The sequence below is a fragment of the Entelurus aequoreus genome, linkage group LG11 (genome assembly GCF_033978785.1).
Source record: "Entelurus aequoreus isolate RoL-2023_Sb linkage group LG11, RoL_Eaeq_v1.1, whole genome shotgun sequence".
Lineage (NCBI taxonomy): Eukaryota > Metazoa > Chordata > Actinopteri > Syngnathiformes > Syngnathidae > Entelurus > Entelurus aequoreus.
Window position 1 is genome coordinate 34,923,020 of NC_084741.1, and position 23,427 is coordinate 34,946,446.

Here is a 23,427-nt window from a genome sequence, read left to right on the forward strand (position 1 = left end):
GCCTGAACCACCTCATCTGGCTCCTCTCGATGTGGAGGACCAGTGGCTTTACTTTGAGCTCCCCCCGGATGACAGAGCTACTCACCCTATCTCTAAGGGAGAGACCCGCCACCCGGCGGAGGAAACTCATTTCGGCCGCTTGTACCCGTGATCTTGTCCTTTCTGTTACGGCTCAGGCTCCTGCCAACGCCTCTCATCCGTCTGCGCGCTCCAGTGAGCGCACCTCGGGACACGCCCACAGGCGCGCACATCCAGGAGCGCGCTGTGCGCGTCTCCGCCCCGCGGCAGCCGCCAGCTGCAAACGATCACCGGCATTCTGCACACCTGCACTTAATGAAGGACCTGCCTTCATAAGCTCGCAGAACCTGCCAGGCGGCGCCGGAGTATAGTCTTCTTTACCCTTGTAAGCGTCCTGTATCTGGCTTCCATCCCGCGAACTTGCTCCTTCCCTGTGACTTCCATGTTTCCATTGTTCTGATGTTCTTGTTGTCTTCCCGCAGCGCTTCCCGTGTTCCCCTGTGATCCCTCGTTGTTCCCCTTGCCCCCCGGACTGCCTTTTGGATTCTCGACCTCCCGCTTGGACTTTCTTCTGATGCTTCTCTCTCGCCCGGATCACCTGCCTGCCCCATGGGCTGCCCGTTTGCTCTCGTCAACACTTTGGTAACACACTTCAGTTAAATTACACACATAGTATTACTTCACACTCTTGTATTTTGGTCACACACTTCATTCTATAGTTTAGTTGTTTTGTTGATATTATTATTATTATTATAATATATATATATATATATATATTATATATATATATATATATATATATAATATATATATATATATATATATATATATATATATATATATATATATATATATATATATAATAGTGAACCTTACTGCCATCTAGTGTCTGTCGCCGTCACCTCCCCTTAGTAACCATAACAGTATACTCCGGCCAATTGATTAGGGACCTGACGGCACACTTCCTTAGCCCCGCCCCCAGTGACTTTTTCTTTTTTTTCTTCCTCCTTTCTTTTTGCCCCTCATTATGTCTTTTTCTTTTCAATCCACCCTGGACAATTTTTCTAGCCCACCTCAGCAAAATCTTGGACTGTTTAGCAGTGCTGTAGGGATAGAAGAATTTACCTGCCGCCTAGCCACCCACCTCCCACCCTTAGTGACTGTCCCTCAGTCAGCTGGAAGCGTCTGGCATCCGCGTTCGGAGGGGGGGGGTAGTACTAGTCTCTTCCATTTTAGCACTGGTGGCTGTGCTGATGTGGTAGCACAGCTGCACCCAGGCAGGCTACCACCTGCCAGACAAATATCCCCTGTCTTCTGCTTTTCTCAACCGCAGCCACCAGTCACCGAGCTAGCACCTGTCCCCGAGCTAGCGTCCGAGCTAGCACCTGTCCCCGAGCTAGCGTCCGAGCTAGCACCTGACCCTGAGCTAGCGTCCGAGCTAGCACCTGACCCCGAGCTAGCGTCCGAGCTAGCACCTGACCCCGAGCTAGCGTCCGAGTATTATTATTATAATATATAATATAATATATATATATATATATATATATATATATATATATATATATATATATATATATATATATATATATATATATATATATATATAATAGTGAACCTTACTGCCATCTAGTATCTGTCGCCGTCACCTCCCCTTAGTAACCATAACACTTTCGGTCATAACCCAAAGCTCATGACCATAGGTGTGGATGGGAACGTAGATCGACCGGTAAATTGAGAGCTTTGCCTTGCGGCTCAGCTCCTTCTTCACCACAACGGACCGATACAGCGTCCGCATTACTGAAGACGCCGCACCGATCCGCCTGTCGATCTCATGATCCGCTCTTCCCTCACTCGTGAACAAGACTCCGAGGTACTTGAACTCCTCCACTTGGGGCAAGATCTCCTCCCCAACCCGAAGATGGCACTCCACCCTTTTCCGGGCAAGAACCATGGACTCGGACTTGGAGATGCTGATTCTCATCCCAGTCGCTTCACACTCAGCTGCGAACCGATCCAGTGAGAGCTGAAGATCCTGGCCAGATGAAGCCATCAGGACCACATCATCTGCAAAAAGCAGAGACCATAATCCTGCAGCCACCAATCCGGATCCCCTCAACGCCTTGACTGCGCCTAGAAATTCTGTCCATAAAAGTTATGAACAGAATCGGTGACAAATTATTATTATTAATAATAATAATAATAATTATTATTATTATTAATAATAATAATAATTTCAGCATTCTGGGGATATAAGATGTAGGTTATCTGTTAGGAATATTACCATCTGTATTTAAATTTGATTCATGTTGATTATGCCTGCAGCACAATGCCAAAAAAAGAAAGGATACAGAAAAGGAAGGAGAAGGAGCGCCAGGAAGCAGCTAAGGCAGGGGTCGGCAACCCAAAATGTTAAAAGTCCATATTGGACCAAAATCACAAAAAACAAATCTGTCTGGAGCCGCAAAAAATTAAAAGCCATATTACATACAGATAGTGCAGACCCGGGCATTCTGCGGCCTGTGGGCCGCATCCGGCCCTTTGTGCGTCCCTGTCCGGCCCGCGTGAGGCCAATTATAAATTACAAAATACATTTTAAAAAGTATCTATGTCGAGTGTGCAATACAACGGTGCTGCTTTTGTTTTGAAAATCGTTATTTGTATTACTTCCGTGTGGACGTATGCGTGTGCGTGATTGTGAGTGAATGTGAACAGCTGCAATCACAAATTACAAAATAAAGTTGAAAAAACATCTATGTCGTGCGCGCAATACAACTGTGCTGCTTTTATTTTGAAAAGTATTATTTATGGGCATGTGTCCGTGTGTAACCTGCGAGTGAAGGTGCACATGCAGCGACAAGTGATGCACGGTTTACACCCGAGACGCTAAAAAGAGAAACGTTGATGAAGAATGGCGTGTTTCCAACAAGACATGGACTGCCAAGCAACGTTCCCTCTAAGGTGCGTGCCTGCGCAATTGCGCACTGCTCAAGCGTCCGCTGCGCGCAGCAAATATATGCCGCGCACCAAATCAAATCCCATTTGAATTCTAAACAAAATAAACATATTTATTCTATGTAATTTTGCAATGCAACTTTGAGTGACAGTGACAACAAGCGGCCCTAACGGTGTTCGTCAACACCGTTCAATTGAACACCGTTCAATTATTGTAACGTCTATCGAGATGCTTCGAAGACAGGAATTATATTGATCACTTTATTGAGCAAAACTGTTTATATTCGGACATAACCACACCAAAAACATGAATAAAACACTCTCGAAAAACTAGTCATTTTCTGCCGTACAAACCAGGCCAAAACCAACTTGTCATCTGTCACCAACACGCATAGCACTAAGCCACTGGTGCGTTTATGGCCACACAAAAAAGTCGGACAACTCAAACACCACACAAAGTTACACTATGACTCATCAGTCATACGTGTGCTTATTTTACTGTCATTCATTATTAATGTTAATTTATTTATATTAGTCATGGAATGCTGTTACACACACTATGTTGAAGTATTACTATTATTATTAATTATTATTAATTATTATTATTATTATTATTATTATTATTTATCTTACGGTATATATCAAAAATAACATTGAGCAAAATGTAATTGAAATATTGTCGATATGGCCCTCCAGCAGTGCTCGGGTTGCTCGGTAAAAATTAATTGCCCACCCCTGAGATAGTGTGTCATGAGATATAAATTGAATTAAGAGGACTTAAAGGAAACTAAATGACCTCAAATATACCTACAGATGAGGCATAGTGATGCAATATGTACAGCCTAAATAGCATGTTAGCATCGATTAGCTTGCAGTCATGCAGTGACCAAATATGTCTGATTAGCAATCCACACAAGTCAATAACATCAACAAAACTCACCTTTGTGCATTAATGCACAACGTTAAAAGTCTGGTGGACAAAATGAGACAGAAAAAGAAGTGGCATAAAACACGTCCTAGAAAGTCGGAGAAAGTTATACATGTAAACAAACTACGGTGAGTTCAAGGACCGCCAAAATTAGTAGGACAAAATGGCGCTCGCCAAATACTCGAATCAGTGAAGCATGTTTAATACAAACAGTGTGATTTCTAACAATTAGGGAGGTTTGTGTCATGTTTGTCCTCCTACAGAAACCATATTAAAACCAAAAATATATTTTTTTCCCGTCGTCTTTTTCCATTTTTCATACATTTTTGAAAAAGCTCCAGAGAGCCACTAGGGCGGCGCTAAAGAGCCGCATGCGGCTCTAGAGCCGCGGGTTGCCGACCCCTGAGCTAAGGGTAGCAGACCTCTTAATGCATGGCTAAAATTGATGATTTCACAGCATTTCATGGAAGCCCTGAATTTACATTGAGGAGCATATTTGGGTATGGGTGGCCTCCATCCTACAGCCCTGTACTGGCCCCTGGTCCATATTTTTGGCCCTGTATTGCATTTCAGTTGTTTAGTCTGAGCATTAAGTGAGAAAGACCATAAGTTACAACTTGATGGTGTTTTCATCAAGTTAAGGGAAGAAGGACAGATTTTCACATTGAATTTTTTTCCATTTGGGTATTTATTTTTGTATTTTTTTTCAAAGTTCATGTTGCACTGTTCAATGTTCAATATTAAAGTGCTTATCTTTAACAATAAATAGCCTAATAATAAACCAGTGTTTTGTTGCTTTTCATGTCTTCCAAGCCTATGATAATGTGAATTAACTCATTATGACAGTAATTTGTTGACACAAAAGAAATGGCAATCACTTTTACCTACAAAGGACACACAGCTAAGTAGGTAGCTTCCTATTAGCAAATTTAATTTTACATTAATTTCCATATTGTGTAAAGGACCAAAAAAAAAAATTCTGCCCTTTTCTGACTTTGAGCCCCTGCCCCTCTATAATCATGTGCACGTCCCTGGGTGTATGGTTGGCAACAACACATAGTTTCATTATTTTGTCTACAGTGACATATTTACAACAACAATTCTTATTTGAGTTATTATTATTTTTAGAAAATGACAGCTTTTTTCCCTCCCACCTTAACCTTGACCCAAAGTAATTATGTCTGGAGTCTTCATGTACTTTTATTTTGGGGATTTACCCCTGTCAAGGCCAGTATGTTTATAAATGATAAATGATAAATGGGTTGTACTTGTATAGCGCTTTTCTACCTTCAAGGTACTCAAAGCGCTTTGACAGTATTTCCACATTTACCCATTCACACACACATTCACACACTGATGGCGGGAGCTGCCATGCAAGGCGCTAACCAGCAGCCATCAGAGGCAAAGGGTGAAGTGTCTTGCCCAAGGACACAACGGACGTGACTATGAAGGTAGAAGGTGGGAATTGAACCCCAGTAACCAGCAACACTCCGATTGCTGGCACAGCCACTCTACCAACTTCGCCACGCCGTCCCTAATATTAACAAAAAAAACAAAACAGACAGACTTTTTTTTTGGAAAAACACATCACTCCCAGTTAAGACATTTTATTTCAGTGGCAACTTGGCAAGTCACCCTTGAAAAAAACGAAACTAAAAATTTTGCTTTGTGCTTTGAATGGGAAAAAGTAGCGCCATTTGATGGACGAACATTGCTATAAAATAATTGTAATCCACCAGTGTCAATTGAAATGTAAACAAAAAATTGCTTTTGTTAATGTTAAAATAAATATAGGGTCAACCTTTTTAATTTTTAATGTTTTCCGATGAGGCATTTTTATCACGAGGAACAGACGTGTCAGATTTTGTGTAGTGTTGTAATTTCATCAATCAATCCACAATCAATCAAAGTTTTCTTATAGAGCCTTTAATCACAAATGTTTTAAAAGGCTACACAAACCACAATGATATCCTTAGTTTAGATCCCTCATAATTTTAGCCTTTACATGTCACCTAAGGCCGGTGTGTCCAAAATTATAAATACAGAAAAAATTACGGCCCAGCGGTTAACTTTGATAAGCACACTGTTTCTTTACTTCCACAATTTTCTAAAATCATTGAAAAACTGTTTAATAACAGATTAGAGAGTTTCATAAATAAAAATAGAATACTCGAAGAGAACCAATATGGATACAGAGCTAATGTCTCAACTTCAATGGCTTTAATTGAAATTACAGAAGAAATTACCAATGCAATAGACAGTAAAAAATGTGCAGCAGCAGTTTTTATGGATCTAACTAAAGCATTTGACACAATTAATCACAATATTTTAATCAAAAAACTAGAACGATATGGCATCAGAGGGTTAGTCTTAAACTGGATAAGAAGTTATCTAACGAACAGGAAACAATACGTGAAGCTAGGTGAACACATGTCTACAACGCTAAATATATCCTGTGGTGGGATCAATATTAGGACCTAAATTATTCAATCTCTATATAAATGACATTTGTAAAGTTACAAAAGATTTAAAGTTAGTATTATTTGCGGATGATACAACAGCGTTTTGTTCAGGAGAGAACACACAGGAGATAATACAAATAATAACAGAAGAAATTAACAAATTAAAAAGATGGTTTGACAAAAACAGACTATCGTTGAATCTTAGTAAAACTAAAATAATGCTATTTGGCAGAGGTGGGACCAAGTCATTGCTTTGCAAGTCACAAGTAAGTCTCAAGTCTTTGCCCTCAAGTCTCGAGTCAAGTCCCGAGTCAAGACAGGCAAGTCCCGAGTCAAGTCCAAAGTCAAGACTGGAAAGTCTCAAGTCAAGTCACAAGTCCTGCATTTTGAGTTTCGAGTCCTTTCAAGTCCTTTTGACCACAGACTAATATTTTTACACAGATTGTGTATGCTTTTAAACCACTGTATTTATTTATTAAAACAAGTGCATTTGAAATAGCAGGAAAGAAAATAGTACTGACATTGCAATTCATAATAGCACTATTAACCAGTCATTTTAATAGTTTAAACATTTTTAAACATTTAACTCATTCCTTTACAGAATAAACACATTTGCAAAAACAAGTGCAACTGTACTTATTTGTACAAAAGTGTTAACATTGTATTTCCATGGCATATTGCATTGTAACTAGTTCCACAGCAGTTTCTATTCTGTTCTTACCTTATCTCTTTGATCTCATCTCATACTGTATGTGTGTTGATGTGTGCATACACATGAAAAACATAACAAATACATGAACATAACAATGAACAGAGTTGTACTTTTTAGATGTCAGGGCCCTATGCAATATGTACACATATTCTTAATATAGTATATATTTTAACTGACCTTTATTTGACTATGTTTGTCTTTTTGTAGGTGGCTAAAATACGCGGTGCTGCTGACCGCCGTCTAACGTTACGTTACTGTGTGTGATACATTGACTAACGTAACGTTAAGTGTAGGTACCTCATGCAACCCTGCTTAAAAAATCACTTGACAAAAAGTATGAATAAGGTAGCAAACTGCAGTGGACGCAACATATTGCCGTGTTTGAAATGACGTTATAACCATAAACATCTTATAAGTAGACGCAATATTGGTTGCTGTGACGCGAGCAATTTGCATCTTGAAGTGGTGATGAGGAGCCGGCGAGCAGCCTAAACTGATAGTTGACAGGTAGAAAACAAAGATGCCAGGCTGGTGTTCAGCGTTTTCCTGCTCAAACGAGCGGACTGTTGAAAATAGGAATCGGGGGATTACTTTTCACAAGTAAGATTTAACATTAATGTACTATTGGTTGTATTTTATGAAAATAACATTACCACAGAGTTGAGAAGGAGCAAGGATCTTCAATATTTGTACGTGAAAATCACAAATAAATCTTCTGGGGGAGGATGACGCCCCTAAAGGGGTTTGGTTTACAAACTTTCAGCCCCACCTAAAACAAAATTCACCAGCCGCCATTGATTATAATGCATTCTCATTTTAGGCAAAATATAAGACAATACTTTCTTAACAGTATAATTGTAACCAGGAATAAGTCTTCAAGTAACAATATTCAAATACTAACATTGTTGGGTAAAACAGAATTTGGTTTTATTCTGAATCCAGTGAAACAGATTGGTGGTTTTAGCTGATATAAAGACTTTCAGGTGTTTATATATGTTTAAGTATTTGGCAGATGCTTTTATCCAAAGCGACATACATAAAAAATTCATATATAACAATCACTGTAAACATGATCATTTAAGGGAAGAATGTAATACAAAATATCAATACAAAGTGTCAAGACAGAATAAACTCTCTGCTGCTGCAGCAACAGAGATACGGTCTTTAAAATATATAGATATCTAATGTATTCATACATTGTTTATGTAGCATGTATATATAACGTAATCATATTGTTTCTTCAATTTAAAAATATCTGACCGTTTTTTTCCCCCTTCTCTGGGATTATATTCCCAGTTTTAATCTCGGACGTCTGGTCATTTATAGCGTATAAGAATATTCTATTACTGTTAAGCAAACTATGAATAATAAAACATGTGTCCGTTATCATAGCTACACGTATGACAAAAAAGCACGTGAAAATGAGTGGTATTCAGTGAGGTAAAATGAATTAAATGCATTGACAGTTCATTGCTCCTGCCAAATGATTTTCACTGAGTGGAGCGGATCACCACTCCAAGATGGCGGCCCCGCGTCTCGTCTGCGCCAGTAGGCAGTAGCGCTCGATGCTGTGTCTACTTATAAGATGTCTATGGTTATGACGTTAGCAGTGAGTTTACAGCCTCACTGATTTGACTACACAGCAAATAAAAGTCATGTTACTTAGCCAATAAACGTTATCTTACATTCAAAACTTACCCTTCTTTGTGCAACTTCAAATGTCGAACGAAGTTGGAAGTTGTTGCGTCTCCGTCTGTAATATTCGAACTGCGTGATTTGCATACGGCAATTCTTTGACCAAGTCGTAGTTTTTATACCCGAACGAAACCAACTTTGGTATAAATCTTTCTCACTGGCACGTTGTTTGACAACTCTTGTTCATTGGTTGTCCTGCAATTTGATTGGATCAATGCTGTGTGATGAAAACAACATAGATCTAATTTGATTGGCTGTTGTACTGAGAGCACACACGCTGACACGCAGCACACACGCTGATAGACAGACACGTACAAAATGAAAGCTACGGAGCGCTCCCAAATAACTTTTTAAGCTTTAGGTTTTGGGGAAAGTAGCAAGTCATGTCAAGTCAAAAGGCTCAAGTCCAAGTGAAGTCACAAGTCATTGATGTTAAAGTCTAAGTCGAGTTGCAAGTCTCTTTACATTTTGTCAAGTCGAGTCTAAAGTCATCAAATTCATGACTCGAGTCTGACTCGAGTCCAAGTCATGTGACTCGAGTCCACACCTCTGCTATTTGGTAATAGTAGAAGAGAAAGTCAAACACAAATACAAATAGACGGAATAGAAATTGAAAGAGTAAATGAAACCAAATTTCTAGGTATAATGATTGATGATAAATTGAACTGGAAATCTCACGTAAAAAATATACAACATAAAGTAGCAAGAAACACGTCAATAATAAATAAAGCAAAACATGTTCTAGACAAAAAATCACTTCATAGTCTATACTGCTCACTAGTGTTACCATATCTGAGCTACTGTGTAGAAATATGGGGAAATAATTACAAAAGTACACTTCATTCATTAACGGTGTTACAAAAAAGATCAGTTAGAATAATACATAATGTTGGATATAGAGAACATACAAATCCTTTATTTATTGAATCAAAGATACTGAAATTCCACGACATAGTGAATTTGCAAACAGCTAAAATTATGCACAAAGCAAACTATAACCTGCTACCCAAGAATATACAACAATTCTTCTCAACAAAAGAGGAGAAATATAATCTTAGAGAAACATGTAATTTAAAACATTTGTACGCACGTACAACACTTAAGACCTTCAGTATATCAGTATGTGGAATTAAATTATGGAATGGATTAAGCAAAGCAATCAAACAATGTACTAATATGATCCACTTCAAGAAACTCTTCAAACTTAAAGTGTTTACAAAGTACAAAGAAGAAGAACCATGACAAACATTTTCAATTTATTTCATCCATTCATTCATTCATTCTTAAAGTAATCTTACTTATCTCATCATATGAAATATGACTTTCTTCACCAATTATTATTATTAAATTCTTACTATTATTTATTTATTTATTTTTATTGTGATTACCTATGGAGTTTATTGTGAATAAATTGAGAACAGGAAGTGAATAAAAAAGTTTCAGCAACTGTTATGTAAAGAAAAGGGGTAGGATTAAATAAGCTCTGCTTCTTCCTACTCCTTTTCGAACATGTTGAAAAGAGAAACTGGAAATTGTGATGTATCATGTTGTATGCTTGCATGTTCGAAATAAACTCAAACTCTAACTCTAACTCTAACATTTTTATTATGAGGTGGCGACTTGTCCAGGGTGTACCCCGCCTTCCGCCGGAATGCAGCTGACATAGGCTCCAGCACCCCCCGCGACCCCAAAAGGGACAAGCGGTAGAAAATGGATGGATGGATGGATGTCACCTAAGGCCGGTGTGTCCAAAATTATAAATACAGAAAAAATTACGGCCCAGCGGTTAACTTTGATAGGCACATTTTTATTCACATTATTAATTTTTATAACAGAATGTTAATACATAGGTTAGCACTTTTTTTTTTAGCACAAAGCACTTTAGCGCTTAGCACTTTAGCACATAGCACTTTAGAACTAAGCACTTTAGCACACAGCACTTTATCCATGAGCTCTAGTGCAATGCACACTGGTACTGTGAGGAACTCGCATGGCTGCAGTTTGTGTGTCCCCAAGATGCAAGAACCAGGAGGAGGATGTGCAGGTAAGATGATTTTAATTAACATAAACAGAAAATAAAGCAGTCTTGCAGAATTGTTCCAAACATAGAAGTCTATCATCGAGCACTGAGGAGTGCTCGAGAGAAAACATAAATAGACATATGCTGATTGGCAGCAGGTGTGGACCGGCTGCCAATCAACGGCAGGTGAAGAGAAAACAGTGCTCCGCGGAACAGGAAATTTAACAAAATAAGAGCACTGACCGGAAGTAATACAAAAACCAAGGAGACAAACAGAAATGAAGTGACCGATCGTCACAGGACCCCCCCTCAAGGAACAGATTCCAGATGTTCCCTGGAAACAAGAATGGAAAAAGTCCAAAAATTACGGGAGGGTGGAGGGAGGAATTGGTGGAGGGTCGCCAGGCCAAATGTCCTCGCAGCCAGCGAGGGAGAGTCAGGTGGCGGCGACGCGTTGAACGCCGCTGCCACTCGCGAGGTGGGCGACCGCGGAACGGCCACATTAGTGGCCGACAAGGAGGCGGAAGCTCGTGGTACCTGAGCACCAACGGCTGCAAAGGTCCAAACGCAGGTTCTGCAGATCGCAGCAGACAGCGCGGAGGAAGTCCATAACACCGCCGCGTCTTTGGCGGATGAGGAGGTCGCACAGCCGGCGGCGACGATGACGACAGCGCCATGGGAGGAGTCTTCGATGGCGGCACCGTGCAGTGTCCCGCCGGTGACGCGGAAGATGTCTGCGCCGTGGGAAGGCGCGCCTGGGAAGATGAAGGTGGCGGCGATGATGTCTCCGTGGGAGGAGACGATGGCGGGGATGACAGCGGCGTGTGCTTGGCTGCACTGCTGCTGGTAGTAGCCCCCCCTCCAGTAGGCGGATGCCAGACGCCGTCCACCACAGGGAGAAGGAGTTCCGGGTTGTTGATGTCCCCCGGTGCGAAAACCAGGGACGGGCGGTAGGGGGCCAGGAGGAGGGAAAAAGACACGTCCCTCGCCGAGTCCCAGCAGGAGGCCAGGAGGGACATCATGGAAGGCTCCACTGGAGCCTTCGCCGGACTGGCAGGACGAGCGGGTGCTGGAAGGGATAGCAGCCGTGGTGCAGCTGCTGGAAGCTGCCTTGGAGCAGGAACGGGTGCTGGGCGCTCAGCCGGTGTTGGTCGTTGTGGCGCCGCGACCGGCGTGCGACGCGGGGCTGCGACCGGCGTGCGACGCGGGGCTGCGACCGGCGTGCGACGCGGTGTGGGAACCGGAGGTCGACGCGCCGGCACAGGCGATTGCCGTGGAGCCGGGACAGGATGCACAGCAGGCGACAGGGAAGATGGCGGCGGTGGCCGCGCCGGTCGGAGAGCCGGAACCGGCGGCCTAGCCGGGAGGAGGGAAGGCGGCAGTGGCCGCGCCGGTCGGAGAGCCGGAACCGGCGGCCTAGCCGGGAGGAGGGAAGGCGGCAGTGGCCGCGCCGGTCGGAGAGCCGGAACCGGCGGCCTAGCCGGAAGGAGTGAAGGCGGCGGTGGCCGCGCCGGTCGGAGAGCCGGAACCGGCGGTCGATGCGGAGGGAGAAGGTCCGAGCCTGCTGTGGGCTGGGACCGCACAAACCTGGTTTTCAAGTCCTCTATGAATTGTGCGGTCCAGAACGTCGGCTGTGCGTCGCCGACAGGGGCTCTCGCGAGAACACAGCATTCTGGCTCGATGATACTGTGAGGAACTCGCATGGCTGCAGTTTGTGTGTCCCCAAGATGCAAGAACCAGGAGGAGGATGTCCAGGTAAGATGATTTTAATTAACATAAACAGAAAATAAAGCAGTCTTGCAGAATTGTTCCAAACATAGAAGTCTATCATCGAGCACTGAGGAGTGCTCGAGAGAAAACATAAATAGACATATGCTGATTGGCAGCAGGTGTGGACCGGCTGCCAATCAACGGCAGGTGAAGAGAAAACAGTGCTCCGCGGAACAGGAAATTTAACAAAATAAGAGCACTGACCGGAAGTAATACAAAAACCAAGGAGACAAACAGAAATGAAGTGACCGATCGTCACAGGTACTTTATCTTTATCTCCATACTGTAGATTTTATGTCTACATCAAAGTGCCACCTATGTCTATCAAGCTCCATGTTCTGATGTTTAAATGTTAGTTGTCTGGTTGTGGTTGTGTCTGTGCTTGTGTTTTTGTTCTGTTGTTTTTGTGCATGTTATGAAAGCAATGATGCACTGTCCCCAAGACAAATTTCTCCGCGGGGACAATAAAGTTGAACCTTGAACCTTGAACCTTGAAAATGGATGGATGGATGGATGTCATCTAAGGCCGGTGTGTCCAAAATTGTTAATACAGAAAAAATTACGGCCCAGCGGTTAACTTTGATAAGCACATTTTTATTATGAGGTGGCGACTTGTCCAGGGTGTACCCCGCCTTCCGCCCGAATGCAGCTGAGAAAGGCTCCAGAACCCCCCGCGACCCCGAAAGGGACAAGCGGTAGGAAATGGATGGATGGATGGATGTCACCTAAGGCCGGTGTGTCCAAAATTATAAATACAGAAAAAATTACGACCCAGCGGTTAACTTTGATAAGCACATTTTTATGATGAGGTGGCGACTTGTCCAGGGTGTACCCCGCCTTCCGCCCGAATGCAGCTGAGAAAGGCTCCAGAACCCCCCGCGACCCCGAAAGGGACAAGCGGTAGAAAATGGATGGATGGATGGATGTCACCTAATGCCGGTGTGTCCAAAATTGTAAATACAGAAAAAATTACAGCCCAGCGGTTAACTTTGATAAGCACATTTTTATCATGAGATGGCGACTTGTCCAGGGTGTACACCGCCTTCCGCCCGAATGCAGCTGAGATAGGCTCCAGCACCCCCCGCGACCCGGAAAGGGACAAGCGGTAGAAAATGGATGGATGGATGGATGTCACCTAAGGCCGGTGTGTCCAAAATTATAAATACAGAAAAAATTACGACCCAGCGGTTAACTTTGATAAGCACATTTTTATTATGAGGTGGCGACTTGTCCAGGGTGTACCCCGCCTTCCGCCAGAATGCAGCTGAGATAGGCTCCAGCACCCCCCGCGACCCCGAAAGGGACATGCGGTAGAAAATGGATGGATGGATGGATGTCACCTAAGGCCGGTGTGTCCAAAATGGTTAATACAGAAAAAGTTACGGCCCAGCGGTTAACTTTGATAAGCACATTTTTATTATGAGGTGGCGACTTGTCTACGGTATTCCCCGCCTTCCGCCCGAATGCACCTGACATAGGCTCCAGCACCCCCTGCGACCCCAAAAGGGACAAGCAGTAGAAACTGGATGGATGGATGGATGGATGTCACCTAAGGCCGGTGTGTCCAAAATTATAAGTACAGAAAAAATTATGGCTCAGCGGTTAACTTTGATAAGCACATGTTTATTATGAGGTGGCGACTTGTCAAGGGTGTACCCCGCCTTCCGCCCGAATGCAGCTGAGAAAGGCTCCAGAACCCCCCGCGACCCCGAAAGGGACAAGCGGTAGAAAATGGATGGATGGATGGATGGATGTCACCTAAGGCCGGTGTGTCCAAAATGGTTAATACAGAAAAAGTTACGGCCCAGCGGTTAACTTTGATAAGCACATTTTTATTATGAGGTGGCGACTTGTCTACGGTATACCCCGCCTTCCGCCCGAATGCACCTGACATAGGCTCCAGCACCCCCTGCGACCCCAAAAGGGACAAGCAGTAGAAACTGGATGGATGGATGGATGTCACCTAAGGCCGGTGTGTCCAAAATTATAAGTACAGAAAAAATTATGGCTCAGCGGTTAACTTTGATAAGCACATTTTTATTATGAGGTGGCGACTTGTCAAGGGTGTACCCCGCCTTCCGCCCGAATGCAGCTGAGAAAGGCTCCAGAACCCCCCGCGACCCCGAAAGGGACAAGCGGTAGAAAATGGATGGATGGATGGATGTCACCTAAGGCCGGTGTGTTCAAAATTATAAATACAGAAAAAATTACGACCCAGCGGTTAACTTTGATAAGCACATTTTTATAAGGAGGTGGCGACTTGTCCAGGGTGTACCCCGCCTTCTGCCCGAATGCAGCTGAGATAGGCTCCAGCACCCCCCGCGACCCCGAAAGGGACAAGCGGTAGAAACTGGATGGATGGATGGATGTCACCTAAGGCCGGTGTGTCCAAAATTATAAGTACAGAAAAAATTATGGCTCAGCGGTTAACTTTGATAAGCACGTTTTTATTATGAGGTGGCGACTTGTCCAGGGTGTACCCCGCCTTCCGCCCGAATGCAGCTGACATAGGATCCAGCACCCCCGCGACCCCGAAAGGGACAAGTGGTAGAAAATGGATGGATGGATGGATGTCACCTAAGGCCGGTGGGTCCAAAATTATAAATACAGAAACAATTACGGCCCAGCGGTTACCTTTGGTAAGCACCTTTTTATTATGAGGTGGCGACTTGTCCAGGGTGTACCCCGCCTTCCGCCCGAATGCAGCTGACATAGGCTCCAGCACCCCCCGCCACCTCAAAAGGGACAAGCAGTAGAAAATGGATGAATGGAGGGTATTAATAATGAATGTATGTAATTTTCAGAATATGCAGAGGGCCAATAAGAAGAAGAAATGTGTTTGAACCTTGCTGGCTTTTTTTTTTTGTAATGCCACTTTGTATCACAGGAGGCAACAGCGAGTCACTGATTCCAGGTAAGTAGAAGAAGAAGTAACAAAGGTGAGCTAATGATTCACATGTTTTCAGTGTGGCGTTGACATTTTTATACAGATATAGTTGGTCTTCAGGGAGATATGGTGCAAGTCACTGGAATAGGTAGAAGGATATTTGACCTTCCAATGACTCATTGCAATGTGGTGCATTTCCTACATATTTGGTGTGTCCACAGATGAAGATGAAAGTGAGCGCCATAAAGACAGGATGGGGACAAGAAGGAATGACTACTCATCCAGGTGATGACAGTGTTTATGGCAGGAGGACAGTTGTTTGGCCGAGGAGCCCCAGGGACACACCTGGTGTGTTTCCACCCATCCAAGGAGACATTTCACCAGCCTCCATTTCCCATGGCTGCAGCAGCCCGAGGGCGAGCCAGACAGCACAGTGGGTGTGTAAAAGTATACCATTTTGTTGCTTTTTTGATGGCTTGTGTCTAAATTAAAAGGACACTTAAACTTCAACACGCCCTATTAACCTAGCGCCGGGAGCTAGCATAGCATAGCATCCTAGCATAATGAGCTGGCACAGAAGGAAATGACCCTGACTTAACAATTTTCTTTTCTGTTTTTGGAAACTTGCAGCCATACATTGTTGTCAGAGTACATTCTTGTCAGCGTACATTCTTGTTTTAAGCTAATCAATGTTAATAGTTCCCTGGCTTTAATTATATCCATTTCTTACTGTGCTCAAGCAAGGCGTTAACAAAAACAGCAACAACTGCACAATATTAGCTTTGTAAAATCACAATTTAACATAGAGCTTGCTACTTTTCTTATAGTTACAAACATGACTAATAGAGATGTCCAATAATGGCTTTTTTGTCGATATCCGATATTCCGATATTGTCCAACTCTAAATTACTGATTCCGATATCAACCGATACCGATATATACAGTCGTGGAATTAACACATTATTATGCCTAATTTTGTTGTGATGCATTAAACAATGTAACAAGGTTTTCCAAAATAAATCAACTCAAGTTATGGAAAAAAATGCCAACATGGCACTGCCATATTTACTGTATTATTGAAGTCCCAAAGTGCATTATTTTTTTTTAACATGCCTCAAAACAGCAGCTTGGAATTTGGGACATGCTCTCCCTGAGAGAGCATGAGGAGGTTGAGGTGGGCGGGGTTTGAGGTAGGGGGTAGCGGGGGTTGTATATTGTAGCGCCCCGGAAGAGTTAGTGCTGCAAGGGGTTCTGGGTATTTGTTCTGTTGTGTTTATGTTGTGTTACGGTGCGGATGTTCTCCCGAAATGTGTTTGTCATTCTTGTTTGGTGTGGGTTCACAGTGTGGCGCGTATTTGTAACAGTGTTAAAGTTGTTTATACGGGCACCCTCAGCGTGACCTGTATGGCTTGCATTCCCTTGTGTGCGTGAAAAGCCGTAGATATTATGTGATTGGGCCGGCACGTAAAGGCAGTGCCTTTAAGGTTTATTGGCGCTCTGTACTTCTCCCTACATCCGTGTACACAGCAGCGTTTTGAAAAGTCATACATTTTACTTTATGAAACCGATACTGATAATTTCCGATATTACATTTTAAAGCATTTATCGGCCGATAATATCGGCAGTCCGATGTTATTGGACATCCCTAATGACTAATACAATACACTATCTCACAGACGTGAGTACACCCCTCGCATTTCAGTAACCATTTGTGTCAGGCACTGGAACGCAACTTTGACCCCAAAGACGAAGAGACGGGTGGCAGACGGTGAGTAAAATATTGTGATTCAATATAAACAAAAGAAAAACGCACTTACAATGTAGTGGGAGAATACGCAACTCAGACTGGAAAAAAACAAAAGACGACGAGTGCAAAAGTAAATGCACAAAACAAGGGACTTCTTTTGTAAAGTCAACAACACGTGTACGTCAAGCAAAGGCATAGGCGGTACGCAAAGCATGAGATACAGCAATGCTTCGAACCTGTCTGGAAGATAAGAGACTGATTGGCAACCGGCTACAGGTGTGTCCCGGTTGTCAATCAGGCAGTAGGCGTGGAAGCCTGTGCACAGAACGAGGAAGTAACAACTTACAAAATAAAAGCCCAGGACAGGAACTAAACTACCACACACAGGGAAGAAGCAAACACAAGTCCAAAACAGTTACAAGGATATAACACATTTCAGTATATTGACAGTAATATAAAATGAAACGTGGATATTGTGGAGTACACAGTGTACAGCGTGTATAGCAGTATTGATTTTCTTTCCTGTCAACCATTATTTTCTAAATTGCTGGGTTGCAACCACGTGACTAAGAGGCACTTCCGGTTTTGACTTCAGTGGCAAACATTCATAATGCAGTGTTTCCTCTCAGCTTGCCAATATACTTGTGGTGGTGGGGGTGTGGTCAAAATGATGTCATCATACAATTTGCATAATCAACGATGATGCATACATTTTGATTAAAAAGGCTAAACAAAAAGTAAAAAAATACATTTAAAAACAAATCGGTATTATTACTAAAATGTATTTACATAGTTTTTCTGATATCGTTGAGCTCTTTTTTTTAAAATTGCTTCTGCTTATTACACAGTACACAGTACACAGTACAATGTATTTTAGTTTCAAGTTTCTAGTCAGTTATCCAATCATTTTAGTGACTTTCACTTTATTAAAAATAACTATCAACAAACCTCTTTTTTCTGGTGTTATGGGAGACCAGTGGCGGCTCCTGGTTTTTCAAGTAGGGAAAGCTCATTTTCAGCTACTCCCTAAACGTGAATACAATCTCCAATAACTGATGAAAGATATAAAGATGCTCGATTTTACAAAGAAAATGTCCCCACAAGATTGTAAAATCCTCTATATCAACACGAAACAACGGAATAAAAGTAAAAAAAAAAGCTCTGGCAGTGGTTTATATTTCAAGATAGCTGATTTGGTTATATTGCCGTAAATTAAAAAGGGATTCAGCCTCAGACAGATCATCCAATCATCGTGAAGAAGACTGGCATCCAAGACAGCCGAGGCCAAGCCCATTTCTACTCACTTCCAGAGACGCTCGGCGTCAGTGCGGGGGACAAAGCCGAGCATTTATCTAATGATGGTCTAGTTTGGCTATAGTGGAACGACCCACTCTATGTTCCCCCACTGAAGTCAATGGACGCTCAGCTTCAACACTGTTTCATGCACTGTGACGCTATCACAATGAATGAGAAGAATGTTGCGTCAGCTGTCGTGAAAGTAGCTGATTGTGAACAAAAGTATATTTGGTCAATGTACACAAAAGTACATATTTGAACAATTATTATTTTTGATATTCCATGGGAAGCTGAGCTTCCCTTGCAGTTTTGGAGCAATCGCCACTGTTGAAGACTGCACTCGTGTTTAGATTTACTTCAGTCGCTCGATGTCCGCAACGAACAGCGAGGGCTGCACCGAGTCTGACGTGACATTTGCTAAGCGGTGCTGCTCCAGCTGGACTTTCTCTCCTTGAAAGAGTGCCACTGTCCTCTTAATATTTGCACTTTGCACATTTTGTAGTTCGCTATACGTTGTAGTGATCAAAGTATTTTTTCTGCGGCCGAATTTTCGGCGCATCATTAGTCAATAGTGCTCAACAATAAGCTATATATATATCCATTCATACAATATATTACTTAAATTTGTTTTCACCAAAAAAAAAAAAAAATTTAAGGTGTGGCAGCTGTTTTTCCATGGCGGAATGCCAACATCAATTACAATGGAGGGGAAACCCTGATATGAATCATTCATTCGTGCAGATGTCTGAGATATCATCTTCATAAAAAAAAAAATACCTTGAATGTGATAGATTGTATCCATACATCCTTAAAAGGAAAGACTTCACAAGATTTAAAAAAATAAACATTACTGAATTTAACTTTTCAAGCTATTCAGTTAATGATGCTTCCTTATACACTTCAAGAGATCAAAAGTATACAAGCCACATCATTTGTTTACATCTGGATGGGTCCACGCATTAAGCACTAAAGCCATTAAAGACAATGCTAGACTTATTAGGTTTGTGTATTGTCAAAACACTTCACTTATAACATATATAATGTATATGTTTAGTTTTTGTAGTTACTCTCCTATTGCAAGTTCCCTGTAGTCTAGCAATGTTTGGTTTCCAACAATGTTTAGTGAATAGCGATATTGAGATTGTCGCTGCCATGGGATAGGCAGCCTACAAGAGATTCATTAATCTAGTTTGACACTTTTCAGCAATAATACTAATACGAAGACTCAACATTGCACCATGCGCGCTTAACAACAAGGCACTTGTCCATTTCATGTGGAAGTTTCCTAAAGAAAACTGCTCATATAGTATTTGGAAAATAAGAAAAGTAAATGCATCAATAAAGGCTTTTACAGTTTATTGTGAGGTAATACAGACATAGAAAACATGGTCATTGCAAACTCTGCAATGTTTGTCTTCGGTTGTTTCTTTTTCCTTCTGAGGTGGACTGTCTTAGGAACTATGTCGTAACTTTTGACATAATATCGATTCCAACAATTTCACAATGCAAACGTTTCACTGTGCTTTCACTTGACATCTGGCAAGGAACACTTTTTTGCCCTCCGGTGATGTCTGGTGCAACCCAGCAGAAGTTGGCAACGCAAGTGAGTACACCTCACTGTCCAAACTGTGTCCCTGGTGTGGATATTTAGTGTGACTCTGTAAGAATAATTGTTGAGTCCTCTTGGGCATGGATTTAATCAGAGCTGCATTGGTTGTTACTGAAATTGTCATCCAATCCAACCATGATGACATCAGTTGTGGATGGTATACACTTTGCGCTCCTCCACCTACTTTCGGCTTGACACTGCTTCACAGGTGCTCAATTGGGCTGAGGTGGGAAGAGATCTTCCACCAGACAGACACCATCACCTTATTCAGAGAGGCACTTGTTATCTTGGAGGTGTTTTGGGGATCCTTATCACGTCATGACACATGGAGTTCATGTTTCCCTCAGTGAACTGACATTCCCATGCGGTGGAAGCACTCATGCAGCCCCGGACCATAATACTACCGTCACAATGGCTGACACAATTATTGTGTTTCTATTTAGACAATAATGGTTGTGTGTTGACTCATTTTCAGTGCATAGTAAATATTTACTGCTATACAAGCTATACACTGACTACACTGTATAACCAAATTTCGGATCTTTGACAAAATACGCTGAAATAAATATAGCTGGGTCTATGTGAGGTGTGTATAGGGTTGTAAATGTAATCATCCGGTATTTAGAACCCTATAGGGCAGACCTGGGCATTCTGCTGCCCGCGGGCCACATCCGGCCCTTTGTGCGTCCCTATCCGGCCCGTGTGAGGCCAATCATAAATTACAAAATACATTTAAAAAAGTATCTATGTCAAGTGTGCAATACAACGGTGCTGCTTTTGTTTTGAAAAGCGTTATTTGTATTACTTCCGTGTGGACGTATGCACGTGCGTGAATGTGAGTGAATGTGAACAGCTGCAATCACAAATTACAAAATAAAGTTGAAAAAACATCTATGTCGTGCGCGCAATTCAACTGTGCTGCTTTTATTTTGAAAAGTGTTATTTATGGGCGTATGTCCGTTTGTAACCTGTGAGTGAAGGTGCACAGCGACAAGTGATGCACGGTTTACACCCGAGACGCTAAAAAGAGAAAAGTTGATGACGAATGCCGTGTTTTCAACAAGACGTGGACTGCCAAGCAACGTTCCCTCTAAGGTGCGCGCCTGCGCAATTGCGCACTGCTCAAGCGTCCTCTGCGCTCAGCAAATATATGCCGCGCACCAAATCAAATCCCATCTGAATTTAAACAAAATAAACACATTTATTCTGTGTAATTTTGCAATGCAACTTTGAGTGACAGTGACAACAAGCGGCCCTAACGGTGTTCGTCAACACCGTTCAATTGAAAACTGTTCAATTATTGTAACGTCTATCGTGATGCTTCGAGGCCAAGAATTATATCGATCACTTTATTGAGCAAAACTGTTTATATTCGGCCATAACCACACCAAAAACATGTGTAAAACACTTCTATCTCGAAAAACTAGTCATTTTCTGCCGTACAAACCAGGCCAAAACCAACTTGTCATCTGTCACCAACACGCATACCACTAAACCACTGGTGCGTTTATGGCCACACAAAAAGTCGGACAACTCAAACACCACACAAAGTTACACTATGACTCCTCAGTCATACTGGTGCTTATTTTTCTGTCATTTATTATTAATGTTAATTTATTTATATTAATCATGGAATGCTGTTACTAGAGAAAGTTACAGCAATGCACACTTCATCCTATGCTTACATTTCATTGTGCAACATGAGGATGTTTAAGGGAAACTAAATGTGATCTCTGAAAGGAGTACAAATGATTTCCAAAGCAGTGCTTTTGGTATAAAGTTAAGTTAGGTTAAATGAAAGTATTATTATTAATTATTATTATTATTATTATTATTATTATTATTATTTATCTTACGGTATATATCAAAAATAATATTGAGCAAAATTTAATTGAAATATTGTCGATGTGGCCCTCCAGCAGTGCTCGGGTTGCTCATGCGGCCCCCGGTAAAAATTAATTGCCCACCCCTGCTATAGGGGGCAGCGAGCAATAGGGTAGATTTTCCTCATTTTTGTCTACAATCTAGTTTTCATGTTAGCACAATACACAAGCCTGCAGCAGTGCCCAATCTAATCATCAGGCTCCCTGTTCTACCTGGTAGAAGTAGTAAGTGCACAGGAACACGAGGTTGCATTCATCAACGTCAGAATTATCAGCATCAAGATTTTAACAAAAAAGTTGCGTTTTGCACATTCTCTTTGTTTTGTATTGCTGCAATAATTACGACATATATGAAGATTTTATTTCTTATTTTTAAATGTATTATTTATTTATCAATTTATTTGATTAAAGTATATTTCAATTACTAGTCTGTTCAACTTGTACGTCCCAAAATTCCATGAGAGTAAAAAGTTCCATCTGTCCATTTTCTACCGCTTGTCCCTTTCGGGGTCGCAGGGGTAATGGAGACTATCTCAGCTGAATTCGGGCGGAAGGCGGTTTACACCCTGGACAAGTCGCCATCTCATCACAGGGCCAACACAGATAGACAGACAACATTCTCACACTAGTGCCAATTTTAGTGTTGCCAGTGCATGACTTTGGAAGTGGGAGGAAGCCATGTTCTCCACGCAGTCACAGGGAGAACATGCAAACTCCATACAGAAAGATCCCGAGCCCAAGACCTTCGTCTTTTGAGGCACACACTCTAACCCCTGTTCCACCGTGCTGCCCCACGAGAGTAAAAAGTTAATTTTCTTAAATTATTTTTTACAAAAATGTGCACATTTTAAAATGATTTAAAGTTTTGGTTCAGGCACTGTTTAAGCACCGGCACCCATTTTTAAGTACCGATCTGATATAAAAAATTACAAAACAATACCATCCCTAGTTCTGACAATCTGTGTACAGCACTATACACACCATGCTTACAACAAAGAATAATTAACAAATGGGCAACTAACTGTATGGAAACCTGTTTTAAATGTCGAAATGTTGAGTTGAGTTTGAGTTTATTTTGATCATGCAAGCATACAACATGATACATCACAATTTCCAGTTTCTCTTTTCAACATGTTCGAAAAGGAGTAGGAAGAAGCAAAGCTTATTTAATCCTAACCCTTTTCTTTTACATAACAGTTGCTAAAACTTTTGTTCCCTTCCTGTTCTCAATTTATTCACATTATACTCCATAAGTAATCACAATAAAAATAAATAAATAATACTCGGTGAAGTAAGTTACATTTCATATGGTGAGATGAGTAAGATTATTTTGAAAAAATGAACGGATGGATGGATGAAATAAATTCAGAATGTTTATCATGGTTCTTCTTATTTGTACTTTGTAAACACTTTAAGTTTGAAGAGTTTCTTGAAGTGGATCATATTAG

General features: G+C 41.8%; 1 protein-coding gene across 1 annotated transcript in view; it reads left to right on the plus strand.

Moving 5' to 3' along the window:
- The first annotated feature begins 15,505 nt into the window (after positions 1 to 15,505).
- The window catches only part of LOC133659647 (collagen alpha-1(XIV) chain-like), a 324,062-nt gene continuing 316,140 nt past the window's right edge, over positions 15,506 to 23,427 (plus strand). The window contains exons 1-2 of the mRNA XM_062062231.1: positions 15,506 to 15,592; positions 15,666 to 15,729. Coding sequence (XP_061918215.1) covers positions 15,571 to 15,592; positions 15,666 to 15,729 — 86 coding nt within the window. The 5' untranslated portion in view covers positions 15,506 to 15,570. The remainder of the gene's footprint in view (positions 15,593 to 15,665; positions 15,730 to 23,427) is intronic.